The sequence below is a fragment of the Leptodactylus fuscus genome, chromosome 2 (assembly GCF_031893055.1).
Source record: "Leptodactylus fuscus isolate aLepFus1 chromosome 2, aLepFus1.hap2, whole genome shotgun sequence".
Taxonomy (NCBI): domain Eukaryota; kingdom Metazoa; phylum Chordata; class Amphibia; order Anura; family Leptodactylidae; genus Leptodactylus; species Leptodactylus fuscus.
In genome coordinates this window covers 255,690,691-255,708,855 of record NC_134266.1, presented here as the reverse complement: position 1 = coordinate 255,708,855, position 18,165 = coordinate 255,690,691, and the positions used below count along the sequence as shown (strand labels likewise).

At 44.3% G+C, this 18,165-nt stretch overlaps 1 protein-coding gene across 1 annotated transcript in view; it reads left to right on the top strand.

Annotated features, from left to right (window-relative positions):
• Positions 1-3,652: 3,652 nt before the first annotated feature.
• The window catches only part of ATM (ATM serine/threonine kinase), a 72,166-nt gene continuing 57,653 nt past the window's right edge, over positions 3,653-18,165 (top strand). Inside the window, exons 1-11 of the mRNA XM_075266101.1 lie at positions 3,653-3,702; positions 7,986-8,106; positions 8,974-9,086; positions 10,457-10,602; positions 12,153-12,317; positions 13,332-13,497; positions 14,357-14,595; positions 15,625-15,794; positions 16,711-16,874; positions 17,025-17,396; positions 17,862-18,059. Of these exons, the coding sequence (XP_075122202.1) occupies positions 8,035-8,106; positions 8,974-9,086; positions 10,457-10,602; positions 12,153-12,317; positions 13,332-13,497; positions 14,357-14,595; positions 15,625-15,794; positions 16,711-16,874; positions 17,025-17,396; positions 17,862-18,059 (1,805 nt within the window). The 5' untranslated portion in view covers positions 3,653-3,702; positions 7,986-8,034. The remainder of the gene's footprint in view (positions 3,703-7,985; positions 8,107-8,973; positions 9,087-10,456; positions 10,603-12,152; positions 12,318-13,331; positions 13,498-14,356; positions 14,596-15,624; positions 15,795-16,710; positions 16,875-17,024; positions 17,397-17,861; positions 18,060-18,165) is intronic.

Below are 18,165 nucleotides of genomic sequence, written 5' to 3'. Positions count from 1 at the left end.
TCCCAGAGGTGGGAATACTTATACCAGTACAAGTGAATACAGAGACCCATGCATGATTGGTCATCTCTACCTTCACTGTAGCCAAGAGATGGAGAGACCTGCATGTGTGCGGCTATCTCTCCTTTTGAGACACGGGAACTCTTAATGTCTTGTAGAAATGCCATAAATGCCCTATATGGGAATACCCCATCCAGCTTTGTTCACATGTCCATCAGATGCTCTGTTATGCAGTGGTATCACCCGCCATAGATTATTGTCCTCTTTCAACACCTTATCTCCTTTTACCACAGCAGGCATATTTAATATAGGAGGTGCAACAATGGGAATCATGTCTATTGACTATGGAAAACGTGTATTGAGTTTGTATGTTCTCCCCGTGTTTGCGTGTTTCCTCCGGCTATTCTGGTTTTCTCCCACACTACAAAGATATACTGATAGGGAATGTAGATTGTGAGCCCGATATGGGACAGCGGCCACAATGTCTGTAAAGCGCTGTAGGATATGACGACACTATATAAGTGAGATAAATAAACATATGTTTGACTTGTGATGCGGCTTCTGTTTTTTTATGGATCCATTAAACACTAATGATACATCACTCAGATCACAATATCAGTCTGGTGCACAGAAAGGGGCTCAATCCGTATTCAATAAGCAAAAAATGATTGACACTTATGTAGGTGACTACAAACCAAACTTTACTGGCCATCCAAAAAATGTCAGTGTAATGTTTCGGTCAATGTGACCTTTGCCAAGGCTCTTGAGTTAGGATAAGTTCACACAGAGTTTTTTGGGCCGGATTTTGATGCAGAATCCGGCTCCAAAAAATGCCTCCCCTTGACTTCAATGGGAACCGTTCACTTCTTTTTTCCGCTAGCGGTTTTGTGGTGACTTGCCCTTTCTTGCTGCGGATTCCGTGATGCAAAGACTCCATCCCAAATAGGCCCATTCATTTGGGCCTAATCTGGAGCAGAATGCCGCAACTGGATGCCGGTGCAGTGCAGTCGCGGCTAGCCATTTTTTGGACCGGATTCTGAGGCGGCCTCCGCGTCAAAATCCGGCCCAAAAAACCCTGTGCAAACTTACCCCGAGGCTAGGTTCACATCTGCATCAGAGTCCACTGAAAATCAGCAGAGAAAAAATTCCTGCATGGACAACTTTTTTTCAAAGCCGCCTTCAATTTTAAAACAACAAACACCCAACGGACTCCATTATAGTCAATGGGGTCAGCCAAGGTCTGTGTAACCGCTGTTCACCTCTCTGTGGTTCAGGTCTCCCAATGAACCGGAGAACAAGCGCTAGTGTGAACCTAACATAAGACAGAAAAAGCTGTGTTGTGCAACAAAAAGCTTTTCTGCAACGTGGGGCCTTAGTCTAAGCCCTCATTGCAGATGACCATGGCCGAGATCAGTGTGCTATCCCTGTATTTCCAGATAGCATACTGAACCATTTCATTCTATGACAACAACAACAAAGAAGAAGAAGCAGGGGCGAAACGGTCCGTCGGGGCTCAGAGTGGAGGTCGCAGCTGGTGAGCAGTGATTCATGTATATGCTCCACATTTTGTCCTATGTATGTTGGCTTATGTAATACTGGCATGTGTGTGTAACTTTACATTGGTTCTGTTACCTTATATGCTCTTACTATATAGTGGTGATAGGGGTATGATTTTTGCAATGCTACAGATATATTTTTTTCAATTAAGTGCCCTGATCTTGTGATACTGTGGGAAATAGGAGCCTATTTCCATTTATATATACTAAATACTGGGCCTCTCTATACACACATTTATTGCGGCTGTTCTCATCCCCTACACCACTAGCAGATTATACACCTGCTGGAGCTGCTCAGTCCAGTGCGACCTCCACTCTTGTTGTGTGTTTTTAAATGTTTTTATGTGTTTGTTTTCCTGATACCAATATTTTTTACAATTAAAAACATTTTTGTAGTAATAAATTTAGATTTAAAATCAAAAGAATTCTTTGTGTTATTTATACATTGATACTTAGTTGGTGCATTTCATTCTATGAGCCCATACACACGATTCTGAATTACACAATCATGTGTGCGGGCCGACAATCTGGGCCGCAAAATATAGAACAAGTCCTATTCATGTCCTATATTGCAGCCCTGCTTCTGTGGCTCCTACTCATTTATTGAAAGGGGCTGCAGAAGCACGGCTGGTGCACAGGTGGCACATGGGCAGTGGCGTAACTACCGCCATAGCAGCAGAGGCAGCTGCCACAGGGCCCGGGACATTAGGGGCCCGGTGACAGCCGCTACCGCTGCTATCATTTTACTCGGGGGTCTTTTCGGACACCTGAGTATAATGATCGGCGTCCCGGGAGAGGTAAGAAACATAAAAAACACTGTTACTTACCTCTCGGCCGAGTCGTCTGACGTCTCATAACCCCGGCCTGTGTATCGGGTCATGTGATGTCTGACGTCATTGAAGATGGACTACTTCGGAGGCCGACAGCGTAGGAGCTGGGAGGTAGGTGAGTAATAGAGATGAGTGAGTACTGTTCGGATCAGCCCACTATGGGACATAATACTGTCTGCAGGGGCCACTATGGGGGATAATACTGTGTGCAGAGGCCACTATGGGGGATAATACTGTGTGCAGGGGCCACTATGGAAATAATACTGTGTGCAGGGGCCACTATGGGGAATAATACTGTGCGGAGGGGCCACTATGGGGGAAAATACTGTGTGCAGGGGCCACTATGGGGCATAATACTGTGTGAAGGGGCCACTATGGGGGATAATACTGTGTGCAGGGGCCACTATGGGACATAATACTGTGTGCAGGGGCCACTATGGGGCATAATAGAGCACGCAGGAATGTGAAGGAGGGGGTCGGTCGAGGTCTTCGGTGTCGATGTCGGTCGGGGGGGGGGGGGGCATGTCAAAAGTTTAATTCACGGCTTGCTGGCAGCACACGGTCGTCTGCAATGGGCCTAACCCTGGGGATACACAGTGCAAACATGCCAATACCCAACAAACTTTATGTACAGTAACATATCCCCTAAATATGTCATGCATGAGACCTGATAGAAATCTTATTATCAAATATTCAGATTTATGGTGACTTCCTAAATGTTGGACTGTCCCAGTAAATTCAGGACATTTGACAACTATACAGTGTCTGAATACACTCACTGAGAACTCCATTCACTTGTGGCCCCCTGTTCTCCTATTTTGTGGGGGTCCCAGCAGACCCTTGCGAGATATACAGATAGCCAAAGTAGTTGTCACCCAGCTTTCCCAGACTCGGATATAAATGAAAGACATCTAAGCAGTAAATAAAGACTATAGATGGCTAAGAAACATACTCAGGTACTGGAAAATATTGAATATTTTTGCATTGGATTTGTCAAATTGTTGCCATTTCTTACTAGTAATAAGCCATGTGACAGAGATAGATGTGTATTACAGGGCTGTCAGTGTTTATGGTATACAGAATACATTGTAGGGCAGATATAACTGTGTATATTATATAGGAGGATATCTGTATATATAGATAGATGACGTTGTACAGTATATATGACATACACTAAGGCCTCACCGAGCTGCAGACATCATACAGGAGACCGAGCGCCACCTGCTGGACGGAAGAGAAAGTGAAAGTGGCGGAGGGCTTTGTGTGTGACACAGCAGTCAGCGTGGAGGAGACTGGGGAATCTGCGGGATAGAGAGCAGGTAATATAGGGGACGGGACAGGGGGGCCTTACCCAAAACAGGGGGTACCCTACCTGTGCCAGACAAGCCGTAAATGCACGTCTGTCGTAAAATCTATACATGCAGTGCTGCAGCTGTATCTCAGCGGGCAGGGAAGTTTGGAAGTTGTTGTTTACTCTGTCACATGGTCATGTGTTACTGTGTAATGTTGTGTGTTTGTTGTATGTGATGATTGTTTAGCAGAACTGTCATGGGGTTATTCCCATCAATGGCATGTATACTGGATTACATATACTATACTAGCAATTACCAGGCATTGAGCCGAAACTACTGGGGTATGTTCATCGCACTGCGAAAAAGAGGAATATAGTGTGCACTGCCTTATGGAGGTAACTCGTGTGGAACTAGAAGTCTCAGCAATCCTGGTTAGTCCCCGACTGCTACTTCCTTGCCATTTTGATGTTGGTAGACTCTCTTTAAGCACTTATGTTATACTAGCCTCTGCCCGTGACTTTGTCTGCGTGTTGTTGGCGTCGATGATCCGCCTATATTCAGCAAATTGATAGTTCACCTGCTCCGGGGTTTCGGCAGCTCTCAAGCTGTCCTGCTGCTGAACTTGTTCCTCACACCGTGCCTGTCATTGTTCCGGCATCTCAGCAGCTTGCTGGGACGCCATATAATGAGCGTGTGGTTGGCGTTGATGATCTGCCTGCTCCGGCGTTTTGGCAGCTGTCAACCTGTCCTGCTGCTGTACTCTCCGCGCTGTGCCCGTGATTGTTTCGGCATCTCACAGCTCGCTGGGATGCCATATAATGAGCGTGTTGTTGGCGCCGATGATCCCCTTCAGCTCCTCTTGAGGAGAAGTCTGTGACTTCTGGCTTTCTTCATAGCTGCCGTTGTTTTAGAATTTTGCAACAAATTGTATTTTCTTTTTCCCGGCATGTTTAAAATTAGCAAACTGCCGATTTGGATTAAAGGGGCTTTTCCATCCAGTGTGTCAGCACTGCCTGGAGCAGATCAGATAATATGCAAATGCATGTACACAATGGACTGAGGGTTAGCTGATTGTTTACACAGAGAGATAACAGACCTGGCTTTGTCAGAACCTGAGATAAGCTGCTGCAGGAGCAGTGTAATATAGTATGTGAACATAAATTCATAACAGTCGTGAAGACATGTAATTTACCGGGATAAAAAGTAGCCAATGTATTAATCAAGGTTACAAACTATGTATGTGCCAAATTTCATTCAAACCCGTTCAGCAGTTTTTGTGTGATTGAGGAACAAACATCCAAACACACAAACTTTCACATTTATAATAGTAGTTTTCGGGAGCCAATGGGTTTTTTCAATTTAGAATAGGAATAGGATAGGAAAGGATATATACATATAGGTCAGTACAGAGTATCATATACTGTATATGGACCCCTATTTATATGATGGGGTTGGGGTCCGCATAGGTTTAGTCTGTTGCCTAGTAGCCAATTTTTCTGTAGATTTCACCTTGAGCATTGGGTAAAATCCACAGAAGATTCAGCAGATTATAAAATTTGCAATATATGGCAAGCATAAGCGTAATCTAAGGCTGAGTTCACACAGAGTTTTTTGGACCGGATTCTGACTCCAGACTAGGTCCATTCCTTCGGGCCTAATCCGGAGCGGAATGCTGCAACTGGATGCCAGTGCACTGTACTGGCTTTTTATTCGAGGCGGATTCTGAGGAGGCCTCCGCGTCAAAATCCAGTCCAAAAAAACTCAGCCTAAGCGGATGTCACTTCAAACATGCCGGCGGTGGATGAGATTAAGGTTAGGCCTGTATGGTGACCACTTTGGCGATGCTGTGAATTAAAGGAGTAGTGCTGTATTATTCTACCTATATTTGCAATGCTCGCAGGATGAGAGCAACGGACATTAAATGACAGATATAAATGGAGCCCCATCCATGGGGTTTTCCGTCTACATTCACCCACATATAAAAACACAATAGAAGCTTTATTCTGTCATGTTTTTCCAATGGAAAAAAAAAATCCTGCATGCAGAACTGTTACAAAAGTTAACAAACATGACAGAAGAAAGTGTCCGCCATGTTGTTTACATTAGAGTCAGTAGAAGGAACACGAAGGGGGGTCTTTCTGTATTCGTTGCTCTTCTACAGTTAATGTCCATTGCTGTCATCCTGTGACGAATGACAGCAATGCACCCCTATAAGGTATGTTCACACGGCTGAATTCGCATTCCCACATGTGAACACTTGCGCACGGTTAGCTGCGACGGGATGCCGATGCAGTGCACCGGCATCCAGTCGCCACACCCAGCAGATTCCATTATAGTCTATATCCATTATAGTCTTTTTAAGCAGACCCAAAGGACGGAAACCCAAACGGTAGTGAGAACCTAACGTTACTGAGACATGACAGATCTGCTGGGAACGTTTCCGAAAAATCAGGACAGTTCCAGCAAATTCAGTTCACTTGACAAATATGGGCTCCCCCAGGCCACCCTTGTTCCCACTCCTCCCTACAAATATATATTTTTTTTACAGTTTTTGAAGAACATTAAATTATTTTGTTAAAAAATACAGCTTGTCCAACAAAAACCAAGTCCTCAAACAGCTATGGTGACCAAATAATAAAATATTCTGATTTTGGGAAGGCAGGGTAAATAAACAAGCTTGAAAACACAAGAATTGTCTGCAGTGGGGAGGGATTGAGAAAGGAATGGGGAATAGCTGCAGTACTGCGCATAACCTGTAGCCAAAAGTGGCACTGTTTTAGTATTGAAAGCACATTAGGAGAGGAAAATGTAGAATGAGCGACTTCTTGACTTTTATCTGACGCTGTATTCTGTGTTTCTATTGCTGGAGTGTGAATTGTGTTGGGATCCATCCAAGGAGGGGGGTGATCCTGCTGCTGTATCCCTGTTTGCTCTGTGACTCATGCTTATATATTGCAGTTATTTGGCCGTAGACATGAGCCAGTGTCAGCCCGGAGGCCGTGCGTAAGAGAATGCATTTTGCTGTGTGTGCCTTACAATGTGACAATTGTCCTATCATAGAGCGCAATGATTTTTGGGCTTTGCTTCACCATATAATATTGCAAGCTACCAGGGAGGGGGCCTGGTCTTGCAGTGTGTTGTACATCCTATCCTATCCTATCCTATCCTACTATCCTATCCTATCCTATTAATATTATAAATGTGAAAGTTTGTGTGTTTGGATGTTTGTTCCGCAATCACGCAAAAATTGTTCCGCAATCACGCAAAAAACAGCTGAACAGATTTGCCTGAAATTTGGCATGTAGGTAGTTTGTAACCTGGATTAAAATATAGGCTCCTTTTTATCCCGGGAAATCACATGGCTTCACGACCGCTATGAACAACCTTATGTTCATACTAGACTAAAGGACCCGTGATGACATCATCAAAGGTCCTTGAGCCGTTCTCGGATAGTATCACTCTACTGTGTGGACGGAGCTATATAGTATTGAACCAGACAATGTGGAAGCTGCTGAAAATGGAGTCTCATGGAAGGTCAGAAGAGTAAAGAACATGCAGGCTGTGTGTGGGCAAGAGGAGTATATGGGGTGTAGAGTTTGTGTGAGTAAGATGGGGTTATGTGGGGTTCAGGCTCTGATTGGGGGGACTGTGGCAAATTTCAGCAACATCCGATCAGCCGTTTCTAACACAGAAGCTGCTGAGACATGGACATAAGAAAACCCCTGTAATCCAAATTGCCAGATGTAGCCGAGCTTAGGCAGAGCTGAGTATGCTGTGCTTATGCAAAGATGTAGCAGAGCTGAGACCCGGTAGCAGGATCATAGACAGCAGCAATTGGCTAAATATAAGCGGATCACGCCAACAACAACTCGCGGGCAGAGCCTAGTTTAACAATAAAGGGATAATTTGCAAACATGGAGTCTGTTCTCTTTATTATATGTATATTTTTTTAGAGCACTGTAAACACTAACACCCAGTTCACATCTGCATTCGGGCCCTTCCGTTTCCCTCTCCGCGTTTTTCATATGGAAACCACACGGACCCCATTATAGTCTATGGGATCTGTGGCTTTCCTTAGGTAACCAAACGCAGATGGAAATCGGGCCTTATAAAATCTACAGTAGGGCTGGTGGGGCTGAGACAATGTCCCTGTATTTTTGGTTCGCGAACATGAAAAAGCAGGTCATGAGTAGAGTATCTGAGTTGGATACATTTTGCTCTTTCTGATGGTTTGTGATTCAGGTTTTATGGCGCTTTTTTAATTCTAAGTCTCATGTACGCTAAGGCACTGTTTTCTGTCTTATTTTTAGTTGGTGCTGCTCCTCCAGGCTGCTCCACAACACATGAAATTGCAGCACCATGAGTCTCGCTTTACACGAGCTCTTGCTCTGTTGCCGGCAGCTGGAAACCGACAAGGCCACGGAAAGACGGGTATGGTGTCCACGTGTTTTTAGGTGTTCTAATACAGTATTTCCCAATCAGTGCTTGGCAGAATTTGAGATTTTGACAGTAGTGTTCCATAGCTTTGTATTGTTAGGGAAAGTGGTGTTGGTAGTGGGGGTAAATCCTTGTAGTGGCTGCCCTTTTGACAGTGTAGTGATAGCGGTGCCAAAACGATTTCTCATTGCGACACTACACTATAATGTAAGGAAAGGTTACTCTGTACCTCTGTATACTTGTGACTGCTTCTGTTACTGCTAATAGGACATTAGTTATAGACAACAAGCAGCTTTCCTGTTTGCGCCCATATTTCTCTTTTTCTGTGTCAGGGATCCTTTTAGCTGCACCAGAACCTGGATTTGCAGTCCAGTGTCCCTGGGTATCCTATATTATAGTCACTTAGGCTTTTCTCAGCTATTTGTTTGCTATTTTACAGTTAGTCCTTGCAGGATTACATGTAAAGAACCAGTAGTAGTAATAATGGATAGAGGAAGGGTGGGCAGACTGCTCCTTGAACCAGTAGTAGTAATAATGGATAGAGGAAGGGGGGGCAGACTGCTCCTTATTGTACTCGCCAGCCTCAGGGAGAAAAGTAATGTGTGCTGCAGCCATAATGGGGTTATTAACAGCAGATAAACTGATATGACACCATGTGTGAAGACTTCTCCAGCCAGGGAACAGATTGCTCAGGAGGACCCCACAGATATCTCAGGTACCCTTAAAATCTGCTTTAGGAAAGAATAGACAAAATCCTTGTGCGACTGCTTAGTTTGAGCAATGACGTTGTTTCTTATGACGTTGTCTTTGCATATCAAGAATATTTCAGTTTTCCTTTAATATAATTTGTTGGCATTTTAGAAAGAAATTGATAAGTTTAAGCGTCTGCTGCGAGATCAGGAGACTGTCCAGCAGTTAGATCGCAACTCTGACGCCCGCCACGGTAAACAGCTGAACTGGGATACTGTATTCAGGTCAGTGATTCTTCATCTGATAGATAATAAGTGATGCAGTGTGTGACATTATACATTTGCAGTCTGAACTGTTACCTTGGATTTACCAAATACACAGATACGTGTAGAAACTTTGTTGCATCTGATATCACACAAATGCTGCAGCTTTGTTGGCAGCTCTTACTTTATGCAGGTCAAGTGGTTGCTATTGGATTGGGATGTGGTATCTGCGGTCTGGACTGACTCCCACCATCTCTATCAATCTGCTTATTGCAGCTCCACACCATTCAAGGGAATGGGATAGAGCAACATGTACCTGTACCTGACCTTTAAGAGGCTTCTTCACATTACAGCTGATCAGCAAGGGAGCAAAGAGTCAACCGTCACTTATCTGATATGAGCGGCCTATCCTGAGGATTGATCATCAATATTGAAATCCTGAAAAATAGAGCTTTGTCCCATTGAGACAACCTTTTTACCCTTATTACTCCGAAAATAAGACAGGGTCTTATATTATTTTTTTCTCTGAGGGCTAGGGCTTATTATTGGGGTTGGTCTTATTTTTTTTTCCTTGCACAACAATCACATATTTATGCTTTATCTCATCACATTTATCTCCATGTATTTCCTTTACGCGAAGGGGTATTGGAGTGCCTACATCTGTGGGAGCAATCGGGGATGGCACTTAGGTAGCCAAGCCCACAATATAGTGGTGGCGGGACCCGGGAGGCGGGTCTCAAGAGTGGGTGAGCGAATATTGTCCTGCTATGGCGGGAGTTAGCGGTTCACTTGTCCAGGATGGTTGGAAGCCACGGTATGCCTATTTTCCGTCTCGTGACATAAGCTATGGCTGGAGGTGCTGACTATAAATAGGGCTTATTTTTGGAGTAGGGCTTATATTTCAAGGCTACTCCAAAAACCCTGCCAAATCAAGGTAGGACTTATTTTCGGGTTAGGGTTTATTTATTTATTATTTATTGGAGATACAAGTTTGGGCTCACATCTGTGAGTCCACTCCATTGTAGAAAACTTTGGAAAAAAAATGGAGGACTTTTTTCTCTGACAATTTTAGTTGGACCCCATCATAGTCAAACGACAGAGACCACCCTAATGTAAACCTAGCGTAACTGAAACAGACTGATTACTGCGTGTCCGACGTATCTGATCCCTGGTGATCTGTTAACAATGGAAGAAATCACCTTTGGCTTGATATTGGCAGCTGCAAATGAATATCCATCCACATAATACAGGGATGTGTCTGGGTCCACCACAGCAGCGAGCGCTCATACAGATCAGATCTCCATTCTGCTATACAGAGTGTTCATCTAACCTCTAAGTGACATATAGTAAGATATTGGCATTACATATACTACATCTTCTGCATTTGACAGGTTCCTACAGAAATATATATTCAAGGAGACCGAAAGCCTTAAATCTGCAAAACCAAATGTCTCCCAGTCAACACAAGCCGCTCGACAGAAGAAAATGCAAGAAATCAGCAGTCTGGTTAAATATTTCATTCGGTGTGCAAATAAAAGTAAGTGACCAATACCTTATTACTGTACACTGGGGCCCCCTAGAGGTCTGCGCTTGTAATATTACATGTCTGTACAACTTGGGGTGCATAGTCTACTGCAGAGAGTGCTAAACTGGAGGCCTGGTAATCTCTTATAGAGGACCTTTCACCACCTCGACCAACGCCAAAGTTTTGCATCCTTCAGTAGACATCTATTTTTTCTGTGGTCGTCACCGTTTCAGTCGAGTAGTAACTATCAAACAATGCAAGGAGTTAGAGTTGATGAAGTTAGAACTATCCACAGGTCTGTTGTCTAGCACTAGTTTAGTAGTGTCACTTTTCATTTATTAATTCCTATATAAAATACCTTGATCCCTTATAAAATATCCTTGTGTAAGGACAACAGATAGTCAAGCTTTCAGACTCAGCACATGAGTATTATTCTTTCCTCACCCATGTAGCAAAGCCCAACCGTCTATCAGATGTAATAAATAGAAACGGTCTTACCAGGTCTAGTCGCCGGCAGGAGTACTGTGGACAAAGGGTTAATTCCTGAATTATCATCACAAGGTTAATTCCTGAATTAACCCTTTGTCCACAGTACTCCTGCCGGCGACTAGACCTGGTAAGACCGTTTCTATTTATTACATCTGATAGACGGTTGGGCTTTGCTACATGGGTGAGGAAAGAATAATACTCATGTGCTGAGTCTGAAAGCTTGACTATCTGTTGTCCTTACACAAGGATATTTTATAAGGGATCAAGGTATTTTATATAGGAATTAATAAATGTTATGTTTTAATATTGGGCATCAGTGCTTTTGCTTATGTAATAATATCTGGTGTAACTGTGTGTGTCCTTCAGACACTTGGATTGGCACACCATAGCTCCAATTGCTGTATGATTTAGTGTCACTTTTCCCACCTCTACCAACTCTAACTCTTTGCATCTTTCAATGACTGGCACAATTGGAATTTTTTTCTCTAGCCCCCACCTTTCCTGAGCAATTGATGCTGTTCCATTCAGCGACCAATATGCTCTCTACTATAAGGTGGACGGGCCCTATCTGTCTGTTTTTTTTTTTTTGTTTTTGTTTTTTTTTTTAAATGTAGATTGTGAGCCCCACATAGAGCTCACAATGTACTTTTTTTTTTTTCCCTATCAATATGTCTTTGGAATATGGGATGGAAATCCATGCAAACACGGGGAGAACATACAAACTCCTTGCAGATGGTTTTTTGCCCTTGGCGGGATTTGAACACCAGGACCCAGCGCTGCAAGGCTGCAGTGCTAACCACTGAGCCACCGTGTGGCCCCTCTATCTGTCTGTTTGTGCCCAGGACTGCCCACTTGACAGTAAAGATCCTTATTAGGATATTTGGTGCAGAAAACAACAGCACCAATAGCTCAGGAACGGTGGGGGAGAGAGAAAAAATTCCAACTTTGCCAGAGACGATGGAGCAGTAACTATTGAAAGAGTTTGAGTTAGTAGAGGCCCTCTCTAAGGAGCGGTGACTATTCTAAATTGTATATCCAGTGACTCTACCAATCACTCTGTCTCATATCTCCAGGAGCGCCACGGTTAAAATGTACAGAGCTTTTACTTCACGTGACTGACACTGTGAAAGACTCCACGACGTGCGCGGCTTATGGGGCCGACTACAGCAGCATCCTTCTGAAAGATATTCTTACAGTGCGGAAGTACTGGTGTGAAATCACCCCGCAGCAATGGACGGGTATGTGTGTGTCAGTGCAATAAATGTATACATAGTGGATTTCAGGGATGACCTTGGCCGGGCCCCTCGCTGATCAGCTGTTTGAAAAGACATCAGTGCTCAGCTAAGGGCTACAACCTTTTCACAGAAAACTAAGCTCAGCGCTGTGCATTGGTATAGGAGTTGTGCTTCGTATTGTAGCTTAGCGCATTCATTTGAATGGGACTGAGCTGCAAACAGGCCACATGACATGATGTTAGAAGGCCTGTGTAGTGTCTGAGAGCACCACCACTACTTCAAACAGCTGATCCATGTGGTCTGGGGTGTCAGAATTCCTCTGATTTTCAACTGATGACCTATTTTAAGGATAGGGGTTTGTCCACAATATTTTAGTATTGCGGCAGGAGGCTAGGGATGGTGAAAAAAAAAACAAAACATACTGTCCCTGGTGCTTCGGGATCTCAGGCTGCTGTCTGGTCTCCGCATTGTGCTAGGGTTTTTGGGTCGGAAGGTCCCGACGCCCATGATTGCTGAGGCCAATCTGGGGCCTTGCGTCGGGGACAGACCCCCGGGCACTGTGGGACTGGACAGCAGCGTAGGACACCAGAGCACTGGGGATAGGTGAGTATGTTTTGTTTTTTGCCTTCCCCGTACTAAAATATTGTGGCCAATCCCATTTAACAAAACCCAGGGAACCCCTTTAAAGGAAGCACCAAATCTGCAGATGCATCGTGATGGGAGTTATAGTTTGTAAGCAGTTAGATTGCAACACAGTGAAGACAAGTCACTTTACCCTACATTTACATGGTCATAAAGATAGCTGAACCATAGGCGGTGATCGGACATGTTGGATCCTGCATGATCCTTCTTATACTGAGACATCTGCCATTGATGGCGATTTGGAAGGCTCCCATACACATAAGATCATCTATCAATCTTGCTGGTATTAGCAGGTACCTCTGACCCTTGTATGGCCAGCTTTAGGATGGAAAATGTGATGCAATTATTTTGTCGTGTTTTATTTTTGCATTGCAGAGTTGTTGAGCATTTACTGTACATTGTACCTGAGACCAAACAGTGCGATAAACCGTCTGCTGGTGGCTCGTATAGTCCAGACGCTAACCAGGGGCAGCTGCCTGCAGACCGAGGGCATGCACTCCAAGTTCTTCAGCTTCTTCTCTGCGGTGATGCAGCGGGTCAGGTGACTGTCTATTATATGGGAAAAAACACAGAGAAATGTTTTATAAAACAAAGTTCGTATACAAAAAACGAATAGGTAAATCTGTAACAACATCATTTAAAGGGGTTATCCAGGATTAGAAAACATGGCTGTTTTGTTCTTCTCTAGAAGCGACATCACGTTCATTGCTATAGCTCAGTCCCATTCACATGAATGGGACTGAGCTGTAGTGATCAACAGATGTGAATTACTCCTTTAATTGTCAGACACTTTTTATGTGAAAGGGGTATTCCCACGTCGCATACTCACCAGTCTTCACTGCTGAAAAATCTTCTTTCTTCCTGTTTTGTTGCATCATTTGGTGGGCGGGGTTTCACATGCAACCTGCCGTTTAGCTCCGCCCCCAAATTAGTGTGTAGCTCCGCCCGCCCATATTGGACTATGAAGTACAGGCAGCAGCATCTCCATTCTGTGTTACATACAGAGACTGCCTGTCTCTGCCATAATGAACACAATTGAAGTAGCTAGCCTGATAACTGGGAGAACAGAAGAAATGAAAACAGCTCCTCTCCCCTATCTGCTAACAGGAAGCTAGGTCACGTGGTGTAGACACAGGAATAGCTAGATACACAGGCTGGCTCCCGTGCACTTAGCCCCTCCTCCCTCCCCCCTGAGAGCAGCAGATACATCACTTGACTCATGTGCAGCTAAGTCAGGGCCACAAAGAAGTGAATAAAGTAAGATAGTGGACAAACAAAGCAGTTTTGCTGAAGCAATGTATTTAGGAAAAGTCTTACATCCACATTAACAAGCAGTATAGATAGGATCCTTGTGATGGAACAACTCCTTTAAGTTTCATGTGTACATTGTATGTTTTTAGAGACGAGAGAAACCTTCCCGGCTTGGACCAGATCTTTGCTGCTCTGAACATATTCCTCACCACAGCTTCCTTGAATTACCGCATGAGGGTGTGTAAACTGGGGGAAGACGTCTTCCCCATAGTGCTGCGTGTATGGACCCAGCAGAGGCCTAAAGATGCCCTGAAAGAAGAGATTGTGGAGTTCTTTCGATTGATGCTGCACATCCATCACCCAAGGGGAGCCAAAACTGTAGAGGAAGGTGCGATACTCCGAAATACTGCTGTTCTAACACAGTCTGGTTTTATACATAATCCAGTATATATCAGGGAGAGTGTGTGCCTACATAGGCAGTACGGAGACTTACAAGTCATTCCTGCTCCGCTAGGGATTCTGGGTAAAAAATATGCAAATCTATTCTCCAGGATGTAATTAGGAGAACAGTGCACTCTGTACGCTGCCCTCTAGGGGGCAGCCTCCTTAACATCATGCATGACTCAGTTATAAAGTCTAATATCATGATGCGGATTTAATTGCCAAATTAGTATTTCTATTCCAAAAGGAATAGATTCCCAGCTATGGACAGTGCTGTTTCAGTATGCTGAGGATGGCCCAATAGGCCGAAACAGCGCTGTCCATAGCTGGGAATCTGTTCCTTTTGGAATAGAAATACTTGATTCCCCATTTTGCCCCTTTCTCACCACTCTCTGCAAAGAGGGTGGAGGGGGTTGGGACGCCTCGGCCTGACATATTTATTATAGCTAGATTTCCAAACAAGTGCACAGACACGCTCCTGAATTATTAAGAGCCTTGTGATAAATCAGGAACGCCCCGCACCAGTTGGGGCCTTTATTAAGAGCGGCATATGAAACGCCAGTCTTAGTAATCGTGCTCCATTGCAGTCTATGAATTCAGAGAGTTCTTATTGTAACATAGCCTATTCAACTCTGCTATGTCTATAAAAAAATATATACTATGTAAGTATTATCTGAGTAGCATCCATTGATTATCTTATTGACAGTCTAAGGCAGGGGTCCTCAAACTGCGGCCCGAGGGCCACATGCAGCCTGCCAAGCACTTCTGTCTGGCCCCGCCGACAACGCCGGCAGGCGTGCATTTATAATGAAGTTCCTGGGGAGCTCGGGCCAGGCCATGGAGCGCACTTCACTTTAACTATTGGAGGGCACCGCTCCTGATGTCTGTGCGATTTGCTCTGCCTCCGGCCCACTATTTAAAAAGTTTGAGGACCCCTGGTCTAAGGGATTGACTGTAACATTTTATTGCTCCTCAGGTGCCTATGCATTCGATGGTGATAAGTGGCAGCGCAACCTGTACAATTTGTATGATACCCTGATGGGTGAGATCAGTCAGATCGGCAGCAGAGGGAAATACTCTTCTGGATCTCGAAACATTGCCGTCAAGGAGAATTTAGTGGAATTAATGGCAGACATTTGTCATCAGGTAATGTTTTACTATATGTTATTCTGTACCGATGTGTGACTCTAACATCACCGATATATCTGCAACGGGGGAAGATACTGATAAAACACTCCCTACCTGAGAAGACATGAAAGTTCCTCTTTAAAGGGGTTTTCCGAGACCCAGATAAAGCGAATATGACGACCTAATTTGCTGAGGTCTCGGACAATCCCTTTAAATCTGTAGGTACTTATTGGTATTAAAGGAATTCTACCATTAAAATCACATTTTTTCTGACTAACACATAGGAATAGCCTTAAGAAAGGCTATTCTTCTTCTACCTTTAAATGTCTTCTCCGCACTGCCGTTTGGTAGAAATCCCGTTTTTTGTCTGTATGCAAATGAGTTCTCTTGCAGCACTGGGGGCGGGCTCCAGTGTTCAAACAGCAATGGGGCCGTCTCCAATGCTGCGACAGAAATCTCCAGCACCGCCTCCATCTTCTTCAGGAACGGCCTCTCTGCACATCTTCTTCTAGAGCAAGGTTCAAACTTCTAGGCGTCGGGCAGAGCTGACTGCGCATGCCCAAAGGCCACAAGAAAATGGCCGCTTACACAGCTCACTGTGTAAGCAGCCATTTTCTTTGCCCGGGCATGCACAGTCGGCTCGGCCCGAGGCCTAGAAGATTGAAACCTAGCTCCGGAAGAAGACGTGCAGAGAGGCCGTTCCTGAAGAAGATGGAGGCGGCGCTGGAGAGTTCTCTCGCAGCATTGGGGACGCCCCCAGTGCTGCAAGAGAACTAATTTGCATACAGACGAAAACCGGGATTTCTACCGTATGGAGGCGTGGAGAAGAATAGCCTTTCTTAAGGCTATTCCTACGTGGTAGGGAGAAAAAATTTTATTTTAATGGTAGAATCCCTTTAAATACAAATCTCAATAACAACATTTTGCTTCTCAGCTTTTTACAGAAGACACCCGCATCTTGGAAATCACACAGGCATCTTTTGCTGTGACCCAGAGAGACAGTGGGGCCCCAAGCAAGCGAAGGAGAATAGAACTGGGTTGGGAAGTAGTCCGTGATAAACTTCAGAAATCCAAGAATGATTTTGATGTGATTCCATGGTAAGTGTCATCTTCAGTCTATATTGCATCAGTTGTGTATTGTAGTGAACCTGTAACCTGGGAATTGTTTTTATAACTTTTCTATCATTGACAAAAATTTTCGTTAGGAATGTTGCTCAATTCTATTTTTGCCATTTTTTTCCCCCCAAGGTTACAGATTGCGGCCTGTCTGATAGCACGGCATCCAATGAGCCTACCAAGCAGCGAGCTGACGCCATTACTCTCCGTCCTTCACCAGCTCCTGACAGAGCAGAGACGAGGAGAGAAAGCAACATTCGTGCTGAGATGTTTGAAGGAGGTTGCACTTTGCCAGAAGCAAAAGAAAGAAGTGACAGTCACCCCGAAATCTGATCTACAGAAGCTTTGGACAAAAATCTGGGCCGTTACTTTGCGTAGTTTAAGTTCTCCGCAGACTGAGGTGGACAGCTTTGCATTACTCGGCATCATCTTACAAGGAGGTCTCGTGCTTGCAGACAGGGATTTCTGGAAGATTTTCTCAGGATCTGCTGGCAAACCATCTAGGTAGCTTCAGTTAATAATACTTCTAACCAGGGCTATGGATTAGGTAGGCCAAATGACACAGAATCCCTGAAGGCTAGGGTACAAAGCCTGGTTAAGGAGGTCTAGGTGCCAGCTCCAGAGTGAAATTGGGCATAAGGAAATCTTTTATCTTACACATATCCATCCCTTCTTGTAGTCAGCCATTGCTTCCTCACCCTTTTCTTCTATCTTCTCACATACACTTTCCTATAAGCAGTTAATACTTCAGTGCCACCCACCATACCTCAGTAATGATCCCAGAGGCCCATGTGTTCCCCAGTTCTGTCCAGCCCTATAGTTATATATCATTTTAGTTTCATTGCCCTCAGTGATTTTTATGTGTCCCTACACTTGTATCCCTTGACTAATATTGGAAGGTTTGTGAAATGCGTTAAGATTATAGACTAAAACGTACATATACTCTCTTACTGTATTCATCTCTTATAGCTCCGCAGTGCAGTGCTTGTGTTTGGCCCTCACCTCCTGCGTTGTCCCTGATCATCTTACATCAAAACTGGAGCTACAGTCACATGACGGCAATGGCGGTAAAAGATTGCTGAAGGAAGAAGTCATCAAGTGGTTACTGTTTGGTCATCTAGATGATGACATGGAGGACGTCACTGAGCACACCCCTTTAATAAACCAGTGAGTGGTAATAAGCAATGTAGTACGTTCTTAAAAATAATCTTGTTGCGGTAGAGTCTGTGTAATTCCTTCACATAGATGGTTATCCTGCTGCTTCTAACTTAGG